The sequence below is a fragment of the Anolis carolinensis genome, chromosome 2 (genome assembly GCF_035594765.1).
Source record: "Anolis carolinensis isolate JA03-04 chromosome 2, rAnoCar3.1.pri, whole genome shotgun sequence".
Lineage (NCBI taxonomy): Eukaryota > Metazoa > Chordata > Lepidosauria > Squamata > Dactyloidae > Anolis > Anolis carolinensis.
The window spans coordinates 249,895,272-249,910,176 of NC_085842.1; the positions used below are offsets into that span (position 1 = coordinate 249,895,272).

The 14,905-nt window shown below is 39.6% G+C and overlaps 1 protein-coding gene across 5 annotated transcripts in view; it reads right to left on the reverse strand.

Annotated features, from left to right (window-relative positions):
- Positions 1–14,905, reverse strand: part of LOC100564704 (transducin-like enhancer protein 1) — an 89,217-nt gene that overhangs the window by 53,665 nt on the left and 20,647 nt on the right. For 3 of the 5 annotated variants that reach the window (XM_003216470.3, XM_062972014.1, XM_008103265.2), the window contains exons 5-6: positions 11,262–11,324; positions 10,025–10,129 (exon numbers count right to left, since the gene is read on the reverse strand). In XM_003216470.3, the coding sequence (XP_003216518.1) occupies positions 10,025–10,129; positions 11,262–11,324 (168 nt within the window). The remainder of the gene's footprint in view (positions 1–10,024; positions 10,130–11,261; positions 11,325–14,905) is intronic. The other 2 variants (XM_008103267.2, XM_003216469.3) reach the window with 1 other exon arrangement.

Sequence of the window (14,905 nt, forward strand, 5' to 3'; positions counted from 1 at the left end):
ATTTTTTTTGGAGGCCAAGTATGAATGTAGGGATTGGGGAGGTGGATGAGCACTGAATGACCTTGTAGCCTCAGTGCATGGCTGATTCTTACCTGTGTAGGTGTTTATTATTAGTGGGTGAGTGGATGGATAGATGAGTGGATGGATAGAGTGGGTGCTCTACTTGTTTCCTTTATTCCTATACTGTTCCCTTTCGCTGCTCCGATCCTGAGCTCGCTGATAAGAACACACTGGCCAGAAGGAGGGTAAATATAACTGGATCAATGGTCTTTCTCTCCCTTTTGCTCTTGGCCTTCCGGGCAGAGAGGGAGGGCTTTTGTCCTTGGGGTTCCTTTGCTTCCCTCCCCTCCCTCCTTCCTTCGTTCTATCCGTGGAACTGGGTCAGTGGATGGCAGGGAAAGGGAGAAGGAAGAGGCCTCTAATTGAAATGCATGGACTCCATGCCATGGGGTGCTGGGATTTGTAGTTTGCATCCAGTCCAACCCCTTTCTTTCTTTTTGTCATGGAGGAAGATCCCACCCAAACCCCTCAGACAGATGGCCATCCGGTTTAGTTGTGTTGCTATAGTTACAATGCGTTGTTGTGAGTTTTGTGGGTCCGGATTGTGGTTTTGTGGTGTGGTTGTGTTGTTATAACCGGGAGGCAAGGCTTTTGCATTGTGTTGTCAAGTTTTGTATTTCTGGGGCGTTTAGTTGTGTGCCAAGTTTTGTATTTCTGGGGTGTTTAGTTGTGTTGTTATAGTCACGATGCGTTGTTGTGAGTTTTGTGCGTCCGGATTGTGGTTTTGTGGTGTGGTTGTGTTGTTACAACCGGGAGGCAAGGCTTTTGCATTTGTTGTCAGGTTTCGTATTTCTGGGGCGTTTAGTTGTGTTGTTATAGTCATGATGCGTTGTTGTGAGTTTTGTGGGTCCGGATTGTGGTTTTGTGGTGTGGTTGTGTTGTTATAACCAGGAGGCAAAGCTTTTGTGTTGTGTTGCCAAGTTTCGTATTTCTGGGACGTTTAGTTTTGTTGTTATAGTCACTGTGCAAACAACTTTATCCTTTCTATATATATAAAAGGCTTTTGGCATCGTGGCGATGCACAGAACAACAAAACCCAACATCCCTCAAACTCTAAAATTACCCACACAATCCATCATCCCCGCCTCCAGTAAGATACAACACAAACAAACAAAAACACAATCACAACACCAAAAAAACACAACAGGCGATGTGCGCATGCGCACAAACACAATCCTCCCAACTCTTCCCCCGCGCGCGCCCACACACACAGACAGAACCGTCCCTCCTCCCTCACCCTCTATCGCCGCCTCCACCGCTGAAGCCAGGGACTCGCCAGGAGAAGGCACATCTCCGCCTCACGAGGCTGAGCTCCCCATCCTCGAATTGGGAGTTCCACTCCAAAACACCCGGAGGGCCTATGCTGGCCCGTCCCTGGCCTCACATCTCACCTGGGAAACAAAAAAGGCTACTTTCCCCCTCCCTCAGTACCTTCCCGGTGTTTCGCGCCAACAATGTTACCTCCGCGTGAGGCGCTTCTGGGAAAGCGAGTCCTGCCTCTCTCTGTGTGTGTGGAGGTTCCTTTCCCACTCCTTTTCCTTTCTCTCGGCCCTGCAGCGGCGGACAAGCGCCCCATCGCCCGCCTTCCCGGCCCCGTTCTCCCCCTCCTCCTCCTCCTCGCCGCTGCTCAGGCCTCCTCCTGTCCTCCTCCTCCTCCGCGGGAAGAACATGGAGGCCGGCACCGGGAAGCGCGAGGTGGGGAGGAAGCCGCTACGCCCCGGGCCTGCGCCTCCACCAGAGCCCGCTCTTTCCTGGCCTACCAGGCCTGCCAACCCACGACCACACCAGCGCTGCCTTCGGTAGGAGAGGGAGGGCCGGGATGGAAGGGCAAAGGAGAAGGGCAGACCTTATCCCACCACGCCTCCCGCCTGGCCCCTGAGCAGGTACAGAGCGCCTTCTTCTCCTCTTCTCTTATTTATTTACCCTTTTCCAGTGCCCGGGGGATGACGCAAACGCCTTCCTTACAAAATTATAAATATACAGTAGAATCTCACTTATCCAACATAAACATCCCTGCACAACATTGCATAACTGAATCTGTTGGATAATAAGAACAGATTCAGGAAAAACCCAATTAAACATCAAATTAGGTAATCGTTATACAAATTAGCCACCAAAACATCATGTTATACAACAAATTTGACAGAAAAAGTATCACAATTTAAAACACTGACTACAAAAAAATTGACTACTAAAACGCACACTACGTTGGATAATCCAGAACATTGGATTACCAAATGTTGGATAACTGAGATTCTACTGTAAGATGAAATAATTACTGTGGTACAATAATACACAACAATTTAATCTCTAAAATCAGAACACTTAATAAAGAACAACACTCTGAAAACAGGGAAATTCTACACAGGAAACAATCAGGGGCAGCTAACACCTCCCAACAAAGTATACCCATCACCAAAGTCTGCCAAATCCTCTGTTTTCTGACGCCCACAGACACTAGAAGCACATAAAATATCATAAACACCACCACTCTGAAAACAAGGGAATTCCAGACAGGAAACAATCAGGGCCAGCTAACACCTCCCAACAAAGTATTCCCATCATCAAAGTCTGCCAAATCCTCTGTTTTCTGACGCCCACAGACACTAGAAGCACATAAAATATCATAAACAACACCTCTCTGAAAACAAGGGAATTCCAGACAGGAAACAATCAGGGCCAGCTAACACCTCCCAACAAAGTATTCCCATCATCAAAGTCTGGCAAATCCTCTGTTTTCTCAGGACCACAGACAGTAGAAGCACATAAAATATCATAAACAACATCTCTCTGAAAACAAGGGAATTCCAGACAGGAAACAATCAGGGCCAGCTAACACCTCCCAACAAAGTATTCCCATCATCAAAGTCTGGCAAATCCTCTGTTCTCTGACGTCCACAGACACTAGAAGCACATAAAATATCACAAACAACACCTCTCTGAAAACAAGGGAATTCCAGACAGGAAACAATCAGGCCCAGCTAACACCTCCCAACAAAGTATTCCCATCATCAAAGTCTGGCAAATCCTCTGTTTTCTCAGGACCACAGACAGTAGAAGCACATCAAATATCGCAAACAACACCTCTCTGAAAACAAGAGAATTCCACACGGGAAACAATCAGGGCCAGCTAACACCTCCCAACAAAAAATTCACTCAGGGAGGAAACAGCCAGGCTTTAAAGCTACAAGGCCATTACATGCTAATCATTTTTGCTCATTCCAGCATTCATACTTGCCTCCAACAGACAAAAACAATCAAAAATTTTGTATATTCACAACCTTTAGGAAATTATATCCCCTGATGGTGCAGCATGTTAAAGCGCTGAGCTGCTAAACTTCTGGACTGAAAAGCCGCAGGTTTGGATTCGAGGAACTGACAGAGTCCCCACCGTTAGCCCCAGCTTCTCCCAACCCTAAACTTCAAAAACATTCAAATGCTTGTAGATGAATAGGTACCACTCCAGCGGAAAGGTAACGGTGCTCTATGAAGTCATACCACATGACCTTGGAGGAGTCTACGGACAACGCAGGCTCTTCAGCTTACAAATAGAGATAACCACCAACCCCCAGAGTCAGACACGACTGAACTTAATGTCAGGGCAAAACCTTTACCTTAACTACCACCAATTCCTCAATACTTTTATTTCCCATAACACCAGACTTCGCCACAGCAACGCGTGGCTGGGCACAGCTAGTTATATATATAGATAGATGTTTAATAATTTTTGTTCTTGATTACCACATTTGTATACACTGAGCCATCAGAAAACAAATGGTCATCCATGGGGACAATTTTGGAGCAGTTTGCATTTTGGAATTCCAGGATAAAGGATGCTCAACCTGAATTTATATGTTTTTTTTTCATCAAGCCTAACTGTATATTGCATTCAATTACAGTCAATCATACTGTGGAAGGAGGGGATTATTACTGGACAGCAAACAAATGCGGACAACAATTCCACCACATTTTCCATATCCTCCTCCTAGCGATAGGCTCACTAAACAGGTACTATAAGAAAGGTGTGCAGATTTGTTCTTACAAACATTGCACTACAACCAGAGAAGACTAAAATGCAATTCAAGGAAGTAATTAATGTAGGAATAATTCACCATCAAATTTGTCAGTTGAATTTGCTTGTGTGACTTTTAAATTACTTATCAAGAGTTCACAAGATACCACCATAACTTTTGAAGAGATGTCCAGACAAATGTTTCAATATGCTTCAAGCCCAGCCTACTAAAACAAAAAAGGGAAGAAGGGCCATGCGCTAGTTACTATGTCTCTCCCTGCATGCAGTCATGGGCAGACACAAGACAGAATTGAAAAAAGCTCAGTTCTTCAGTTTGAAATTAAAAAGTGGTAACAAAATTAAACACTCATAACTGAAGTAATGCAATGTTTGCTTTTCATTGCACTGGAATGTTTTCTAGTATAGTCCAGGACTTAAATCTTTTTTTCAAGTTCACTTCTGTGGAAGAAAGGAATAGGGGAGGAGTAAAACCAAGGAGGAAACCTGAACTTTGTATACACAGCAAAGTATGTTTAGCAAACCAGATTTACAACATTTACAACAACCAATGCAAATGAATTTTCTTAAATGCTAGAACAGAGAATCGAAACACAGCAACATCACAATCTGAAAACAACATTAGAAAAGATAAGTAATAAAAGTTGAATAGAATTCATGTTTTTTTAGCAGAGCTTGGAAATATCACTTAGCTGCTCTTGTTCTTTTTACCACTTTTTCCAGAATCCCCAAGCAAGAATCTGTGAGATGTAGTCCAAAACAGTAACTTTCCAAGCTCTACTTTTTCACTGGCCAAACAAATTTATTTTATCTTAGGTTCCATATGAACGGGCTAGGGAACTTCAGGAAAGGCAAAAACGTGGCTGGATGTCTGTTTCTGTATTATATTACCATTACCAGGCAGTTTCACTTTGCAGCACAAATTTAGTTTCATATTTAAACATGGTAGGAATGTTAGAGAAAGAAGTAGAGGATCATAGTAGAGGATTGCAGAAACACATTATCCAGCTTAGGTCTTTTATATGCTTGAGATATTTGGTCTCCCAAAAATTTCATTCAATATCTTCTCCTATATGTCTCAACCAGAGCAGCATTCCCTAAATACACTAAGATTTAAGCCTTTTGTCCCACATATCCTCTAGCAGGTACCTGATGTTATTTTGTCCTCCTACCAACTCCCATTGTCTTTAAAACAAGAATAACAACACTCAGACCATGGATTGCTTTTGACATTAAATACCGACTGCTGCCAAGGATCCCAGAAACCATGCAAGGCAAGAACTAAGCAGTTGCAGCATTGCTTCTTTGCTTTCACTTCTCTTTGCATCCATATTTCTATTTTACAACAAAACATGCACCCCAGTTATTTATAGGCTTTCTAAAGATTAACTGCATGCTCATAATAAACCCTCAAGAGGTTAACCTCATCCTCTTAAGCTTCACACACTACAATCTCAGAGATAGCTGGCAACCACTGCCAAGTAGAGGAAAAATAATCCAGCATCGTGCTAATCCTTTAGTCAATCACCTCATGCAATGATGGAAAGCTGTTTGGAGGCCGACAACTCAATCTGTCTCACAAGTACTGTCAGTCCAAGAGATACATTTCACAGAACCATTAACAGCGCACCTCAAAGGGGGGCAAGGGGAAACCTGACACCTCTCAAGTATCAAATTCTTTTTGAAGAAGCTAAACCGAAATGCCCTCACAGGCTGCCTCATTCTTGTGTTCAACACTTAGAAATGTTTTCACAATTCATCAAGTTGCTTTAAAAAAAAGAGGCCTGACAATCTGCACAAACTGTATATGGTGATTTTATTGGCAAACAGTGTGGTCTAATTACAACTGTCATTCACATTTCTTGGCATGCACAACTTTTAATTTTCCTGCCTGTTGCTTAACCATCTTCCTCCGTCTTTCTCCAATCCCTTCAAATTCTACCAAGATAATCCACTTAAAGCCTTCATGCCATAATCTAGATTCTCTCCACTCAAAGGAAAATCTACTGCCATGCCCAAACATAACAGAAGCAGAAAGGGGGCCACACTAAAGCATTTAAGTGCACAGCTTGCCAAGTCACTACCTCACTTACTTTTTTAAATAACTGGAGACATTTTCTCCATATCCATCAAAGATGAACATAACTGCCTGCAAAAAGAGTGGGATGCACATTCTTTCCTATCTCTACTCCAATGCAATTTGTTCCCACATACCCTACTTTCAGCTTTCCCTCCATAGCAATAACTACCAAGTTGCATAACTCTGCAAATGGTACTATTTGGATAAAATCAATATTGGAGATAGATGTCTTTTTATAGATACTGTTAGAGAGAGCTCCTTTTGGTCCTCCCTTTCCCCCACCACAAAAACATTTATTTGTTCTTTACATTGCATTTACTTACTGTACTTATGTTTCTTTTATTTCAAAACATGTCCATTTTTCAACAACTTCGCATTTTTGCTAACTGGAGGTTGTTCTCCCTGCACACATACATATACAAACAGTCATCTTGCCTCCTAATCCATGTGCCAAGTGAAAACAAAAATGCAGCCTTTGCCTCTATAGTAGATTATTCTCAACTAATGGGGCAGAGGAAGAATTTAGCAACAATTATTTGGAATCAGTGTGCTGTGCCAGGAAGCCTAGCTTTTAAAAAAATCAACATAACTCTTATTGCAATTCTCTACATCTATTGGGGATGTGTTGAACCGTCATCCTCCAATGCAATTTTTCTGCTCCCCTGCCCTTTCTGCTTGCCCTTACTTTCATGGAACAGAAATATCTTTTAGCAGCATTAAGCCAATGGCTACTTGATTGTGTTTCTAATGTTGGAGAATGCACCAGCCTATTTGCATTTTCAAAAGAAGCCTTTCACAACCTTTCACGCTCACAATAAACGTCTAAACCGTTAAATTGCTATTTCTTTTATTAGCTTGAAAGACACTGCAGTTTAAGAGCATGGCCCCCGCAATTGTTCTTTACACTAAGTTGGGTCCCTGAACAATACTGACAGCTGCTATCAAACTGGGCTGTAGTTTACTTTCAGTGCAGCTGCTGCTTGTAGGAACAGACAGGCTCCTGATGCCTCCTCCCCTCTGGGGAGACAGGCTGACACAGTGCATGTTCAATGAAGAGGAGCAAAGGTCCATTGAATTGTCAGCCCAATTTTATGCTACTCCAATTTTCCAGTGTGCACACAATCCCTTTCAAACAAATCAAGCATATGTCAGAGCATGAAACTTATTGTGCAGACTAGGATAATTATTGATATATACAAATGTGCAGAGAAGAACGAGACAGAGAGAGAATCCCTTATTGGACCAACTTGGTGGGGATGTTTTTAAAAAGAAAGCAAGCTGTAGCAGTAGTAGTGAGCTTCACAATGCACAAGATTATTCCTCAGGCTGTAATAGAATTGTCAAATCAGCTGTGCTGATGAGGGAGAAGGGATAGACTAGGGTAGTTTAGGTTAGACAGGATTGCATGTAGCATTTATGAACACTCAATGAAAACTGAAGTATATTTCTACTGGCAAGTGACACATCAATTTCTCAAGCACTGTAAGGCTGCAATCCTTTATACATTTACCAAGGAATTAACCTAAGAGAACAAGGAAATTATCTTCTGAGTAAATTTGCAGAGAGTTGCATCGAATGAGGCAAAAACAGCACCTAGTAAAAGCTGTCCTAATTGAACAATTACAGGTTTTCAGATCAGATTAAAATACAACTTGCTTATGAAAGCTAATGGCTGATATCCAATTGCTAGCCTCAAGTAAAACAGCCTCAGTGAATCAATTGCTAGATGCTAAGTCAACAATCGTGTAAAACTGATTCAATGGGTCTTCTTTGGTTGAGACTAACAACTGGATTTAGGTCAATGAATGACAGTCTGATTCTTTTTAAAATATACTATTGACAGGGAACGGCAGAGGCAGCAAGCCAGGGCACTGTGAATAGAATTTGCAAAAGAATAAGAATCAGAGTATTGTTCTTTTGGGTCAGGGACTGCATCTTCTTCCCAGAAAAGATGGATCACTTTAGAGCAAATATAAACCAGCCATGGATGTCACAAAAGTGTCACAGCCCAAGTGCAAAACTTCATTTTCTTTTTTTAAAATGTATTTCCACTGTTTTGTTTCTGTAGCTGAAGCAGAGATTTATTCTTACATTATGCCCATTATCCAGAGGTGCTTGGTGAATGGAGAGCTTTTGAGCAGAACTTCCATGTCAAGAACTTATCAGACAAGTGAAGGTTGCAAAGACAGAAGGCAAACAGAGACTTAATTACTATTTTTTAAAGTACATGATTGGAGAGGGAAGGGAGAGAAACAAGGACCTGGTTTGAAAGCTGGGGATGTTTATGCAGAGCTAATCTGTCAAGTGTAATAAAGCAGCTTGAATAAAATTTAAGCTGAAAATCCACTGACACTCCCCATTGCAGGGAGGAATAGCTATTAAAAGGAAATGAAGGTCACCCTTCCAGTTTATTTCACCTAATTGACTGCCAATAGCTTACCACAGGCAAAGCAACAGCAGATCTACAATTGAGAAACTGATAAAAGGAGAGTTTTCAAGCTGAGGCTCATTCTTTTAATCCTCCCTCGCTCTTATGGGGCTTTTTTTTCCATCTCCAGTTGGGATGTAATTTTAAGCACAGATGGATTAACTGGTCCCATTGTCTGCAGACGTCATTGGACTATGGCACTGTTAATCCATACAGCAGCATGTCTAATTATCATTACAAAGTGTCTGAGGCAACTATAAAGACCAGCAGGGCATCTTCTCACAAGCAATTAACATAAATTGATAAATGAATAATTTGAATCTGCTCAAGGCACTTGCATATGAATAAAATCAGAAGGAGGAGAAGCACTTCTTGTTTCAGCTCCTTTTGCTTACTCTGGAAAGACAAGAAACTGGATTTATTGTTCTTGGGCACAGCAACAGGACTTGGGAAGTGAACTGACTCAGTAGATATAGTGTTTATGAAATTCAGTAGGGCAAGACAAATTAGTTACTTGGGATTAGCAATCACTCACAACTATACACTAGGACAGTATTCACACATAACAATAAACTATAAATTAACATGACATAAACTCTCTGGGCTTTAAACTTTCCCCTCTACTCCCATATCATCAGAAGGAGTTTGGAAATACTCATTTCCACTTAGGCATATATTTCTGTTTGCCAATAACTGTGGTCATTTTTAAAATCCCAGCTTCAAAAACAATGCTTTGAAATTAACCACAGTTTATTGGTCCAGAAAACATGATCAACTGTGGTTAAGTGAAACCAAAAACTTCACAACCACTCCTTTCAAGCTAAGAAAAGCAAATAAACATCCCTAATTGTTTCAGAAAGTTGAGATGTACCAAAGGAAGGGGGAGGAAGGGGGAGAACCACCAGGCCATCAAATGCAATGAAAATAATTTGGCAATCTCAAATGCAAAGGCACAAAATAGAACAAAATTGCAAGTCTAAAAACATAAATTAAAAAAGCAAATTAAATAAAGATATGATGAGAATATACAGGTCCAATCAGGTAATACAAGTCAAGTATCCTTTATTCAAAATGATTGGGACCAAAGGTGTTAAGAATTTCACATTTTAGAATACTTGTATGTACATAATTGGGTATCTTGGAAATGGGACTCAAGTTCATCAGAAAGCAAAGGTATCACTATCTCAGTCACGTACATGACCGATTTTAGAGTATTTTGGAGTCCAGAATTCCAGAGAAAGGATTCTCAACCTGTATCATCTTACAAAATGTGTTTTAAATATTTCTATCAATTTGAAAGTTGTGCGGGCACCAAAATCAATTATTTTTAAGAATTAGTCTTATGTATCAAAGCAGTTATTATATATCAAACATTAACACATTAAAAATACCAAAGCAGTAAGAAAGGAAAGCTGGTTATACACACTGTAGGAGGTAGACCTGGAAGGCCACGTACCCCGATGATGGCATTCAGCTCAGCCATGGTCACTTGTTTGGCACGTTCTACAGCTTGAGCCACTTGCTGTTGATGCTGGAAAGACAAACATGAATTATTGCAACAAAGGTATTTAAAATAGGAAAGGATTATTCTTAAACTGCAAACTAGTACTGTATATAGTTCTCTGTGGTGGAAGAGGGGACAGGATGTGACTTGCCATTTAACAGTTACAATTTCATAGCTTTAAAAAATGCAACTCTTCTACAAGTAAAGATGTCCCATCTGATATAGATACTTTATCTCCTGTATTCACTATAAAATTAATAAATTGGTAGGTTTTCATGTTGTGAAAAGCCAAAATCCAGAGCATAGGATGCCAAGTTGTTTCCCTTGCAACAGGAGAGGCTAAACAAACAAAATGCTTTCAGTCCTTCGGTTTGCTCCTGCAGTGCCTACAACTAGCAGAACTTGAATCTGTTTCTTGCCCAACAACCCAGAGAAATAAGTCAAAATTTGTTCTTTGCTTGCTTCTCCGCCTCACAGATGGCATGGTTGGATTTTTCTAGATACTGTACTAAAACTGTTATCACATATATGACATGTATTTTCAGGGGTGCCCACAACTCTAGTAGCATAGAACCATGTTAATTCAGCTTCTGAAGTGTCAAGGTTTTTAAAATCGCAAAAGCCTGTGGGCTAGAGACATGGTAATATTATTTTTTATGTAACAGCAATTCAACAAAACCGCTGAAACATGATCCTCCCTCTTGTGTCTCCATTAAAATTATGCATCAATATGGTCTCAGCATTCTTATTTTATATTGTATTTGATTTTTCTAGAAATCATACTTTACAAATACCACTCAAGCTTTAGAAAGCTGCTATTAAATGTCGGCATTTTTATTTACATAGAATTTAACAAATGGCTAGACTAGCAGCTGCCAAGATAACATTGGCATTAAAAAATCTTGATAATCTTTTAAAGACTGCCTCCTCCTGTGTTGGAAAGAATAATTTTGTGGTTGAGCTATTTCACCAGTTATACAGTTGGTGTATCTCATTTCATCTGCTAGACCAAATTAACAGGGGGCCTGCATACTTCAGTTACAACAGATGTTCCTCACTCTTGTGAATTTTAATAAAATTAACATCTTTAAAAATTAACTACTTTACAAACAAAGATGCAACAAAATTTCACTTTAAACAGCTGAAGATTTGTACTTACTTCTTGAGACAAAAACGGGATGACTTGTGCACAGATTGTATTCAATCTCTTGGCAATTTCTGTCTATAGAGGAAAAGTAAATATTTTGATTGAAACATTAAATCTATTAATATTATTTTAAAAAATTAAAGCAGCCCCACATTATAAACTGTGCCTATAGATTATTGTATAGTTAATCAGAACAGGGTTCAATCTGATCAAGAACATCTGTTATGCCTCCATCCCTTCATCTCCCCATATAAGAGGGCACAAATCTATTCTTCATTAAATACCTCATTAGCAAGTAAAGCATGAATGAAAGACGTTTAAATGGACAAATCTATTGCTTTTCATGAGATTAGGCCACTGTATGAAATCATTTGTTATGAAGACAAAGGTGTCTTCATAACACTGCAACAGAAGTTGGAAGATAAAGCATCTGAGCAAATGAAACTTTTACATAAACAAAAGCATACCAATAAAATGCATCCTTAAAATAGGCAGGTTTTGCTAGTCTGATGCACCTAACTAACTTCTTTGTTCGTATAACAGTGTTATACTGTATTGTTATTTCTGTCCCAAACAAATTGGATTCATAATCTAGAAGACAATGCACCAAACTTAATACAAATTCAGGGTTTATTTAAACTACAGTAGGTTATATATTATGTCTTAATTTTAACAGAATTATTTTAGATCAGTTATAAACCGGTTCATAATCCAGGAAAACTGTGAGCACTAGCCCTCTCAACTCACTTTGTATGCAACTCTGTGGCAATGTGCTGTAGTGAGTGAACCTATGACAGTAGAACACTGTTTAGAAAGAATAAATCAAGTTTGCCTGGAATTTTGAGTGAAATAAATGGATTAGGATGGCACACTGAATTTAAAATTATGACATCTGATCCAAGTCCAGGTGTCATGAAACTTTTCAAAACTATTCACTACATTCAACTAAAAGACTTCTAGTCATCTACTATCTCTCAATGTCTAATTGCTTCACAAGCATTGTTTTTTAGAGGACTAGAAATCAAAACACAGCAACTTTCATATATTCATCACATATTCACCTGACAGAAATTATTTTTATGTCTCACAGCTTACTATAGTTTATCTAAACTTGAAGAGTGTTCATTCATGGTTTTCCAGATATGAGGACAGTTTACCATAGCATTTATAATAAGAACCGGGATGTCAAAGCCAGTATATACTATTGTTTATTCTACTTACATTTAATACTAAGCATTATGTAAACCTGTCATTTCATTTCTTTCTACTATGTGTGTCTTCTGTCCAACATGTCTATGAAGCTACAAACAATCCTGACCTCCTTTGAGGAAAAACTATGGAAGAGGAAAAATGCATAACATCTTTAGGAAGTACATTGACAGGACTGGAAATTGCAAATTCTACTCCCAAAAATTTGGGTGAATAGAGGAAACAATTCATTTTGCAGCCATAAAATTCTGCAATTTGCACTGGGTATGCCATGGGAGGGGCAATATTCCTGCTCCCTTAGTATTGCAATAGTATTGCAGTACATGATAGGCCCATCATTGTACCTCCTTGGAGAGCTGGGCAACCAGCTATTTCACTGCCGCTTTTGTTTACAAGAGGCTCCCAGGAAAGAGAAAAAAGTAGAGCACAGTCTTATCTACACTGCCATATAATGCAGATTCACAATGCAGTTTAACTGCATTATATGGCACTCATATAACACAATTCAATGCAATAAGAACCTGCATTATATGGCAGTGTAGATGGGGCCTATGGCTAGCATATTCCCTGGGTCATGCTGCGCCTACCAGTAACTTTTCCAAAATGGGCACAGGCCTGCTATGAGAAGTAGCCCTAGTGTCCAGAAACAATCTTGCCCCCACTTCTTATCTCCATGTGGGTTTTCACTGGTGCTAAACTACCCAAAATTGGTGGCAATATCTGGTGCGTGATTCACATGTTTACAACATTTTCTCATTTTTCTTGGCAAATATAATGAACTGTCAGCGTTCAGCTGTAGGGCTACAGCAAAAATAATTTGTTAATCTAACAGTATTTGGTTACAAAGACACTGGCTCAATGCCTGTAACTTATTCCATTCAAGAGTCAGAAAAATTAGCACCAATTTTAACTCAACACATACATATGAATATACTTCATTTCTTTCCCTATCTGTCACAACCCAAGATTATGAGTGGGTTAAAATCTCTAGCTGCTAGTAAATGAAAGCTTCAGTTACAGAACTAAGACAAGCTCACAGAATTTCTTTTCAAAAACAAAAACAAAACAAGCACTGTTCCAGAAACACTCAACAGGCTGAAATTCAACCTATAAAAGAAAAAGAATGAATGAGTCCCAGCAGGTCAGCCAATCAAAATATAAGTCACGGTTTAGAGACATGCCATATAATATAGACAGCATTAAATCTGTGAAATGCCTGTCACAGTCTCAAAAGTTCATGCAGTATTCATGACTTTCTGAGCTGTCACCAGATTGACATAGCTTATCGTTAAGATTTCTGATCTGCAAATATAAAGAGGACAGTTAAAACACTGAGGGACAAAAGAAACAAGTCCTTGCAGATAGAAGATACATCAACATTAATTGCTCACATCTCTGTGGCTTGCTAGCAAAACAGACTGCTGGGGCCGGGGCGTCACGTGAAAGCCCTTCTGTTTGTATGGCAGCTTTCTGTGGAGTAACTCAAGTGGCCTTAATTGTTTATGTTCTTAATGCAAGGCCTCTGAAACGCATTCATTTTTAATAGCAGGCTTGAGTGTGGGGCCTATCCAAGAATACACAGCAATGCCAGTCATTAGTCTTTGCTATCAGCAAGGATGGCCTTTTGATTTATTTGTAAATGACAACCTTCCTGGGGCCTCAGATTTGAGTGCTGCTCCTCCCCTTGTTTTGAACCATCATGAAAATTAACATGAAGGAATTCAGATACATTTTACAAAATGAACGTGACAGTGAAGAATGTCCCTCATTTATGAGTGTGTGTGTGTGTGGGGGGGGGTGTCTTCGTGTGTGGGTGTCTTTGTATTAACATCAAGTATTTTCACCTAAAGTGGAGCCACCTGGAAGGGCCACTGCCTTTTGTCAAAAGTTCACTACTGAAGTGAGGGGACAAAAAAGAGCTCACAACAGCTGTAAATAAGCTCATGAGAAATCTTACTCAAATAAATGATTTTATATGTACGATTTTTCTCATATTTTCTGCAGGAGGTTGATAAGATTAAATATTATTTAAAATTGTGGCTTTTTTTCTTTTAATTAACCAATTTTTTTCTAAATAACTTACATTAGTTACAAACCTATCTCTTGTAAGCTGAAGAAGACAGAGGTTTTTCATCACAAAGTATGTGACAATCTGCTTCTTTGATATAACTTCTCTATTTCCACCTAACTCCTTTTGATTAATGATCACTGTCTCAATCAATGACAAACTTTTGTGTACCACTTTCATGACGGTCTCCATCCACCAAAGCGCACACATACCTGTGTAGGGGTGTGTACACAACTGAAACGAAACTCCAGACCACATTTTAGATGATGTTAAAAATGTTGTAATGTATTTCAGAGTACATGTATAATTTTTCTATGTAGCGTAATTATTGGCTGAAGATGAGATATACTTGATAGCCTCTGTGTGAAAGGAGTACAGT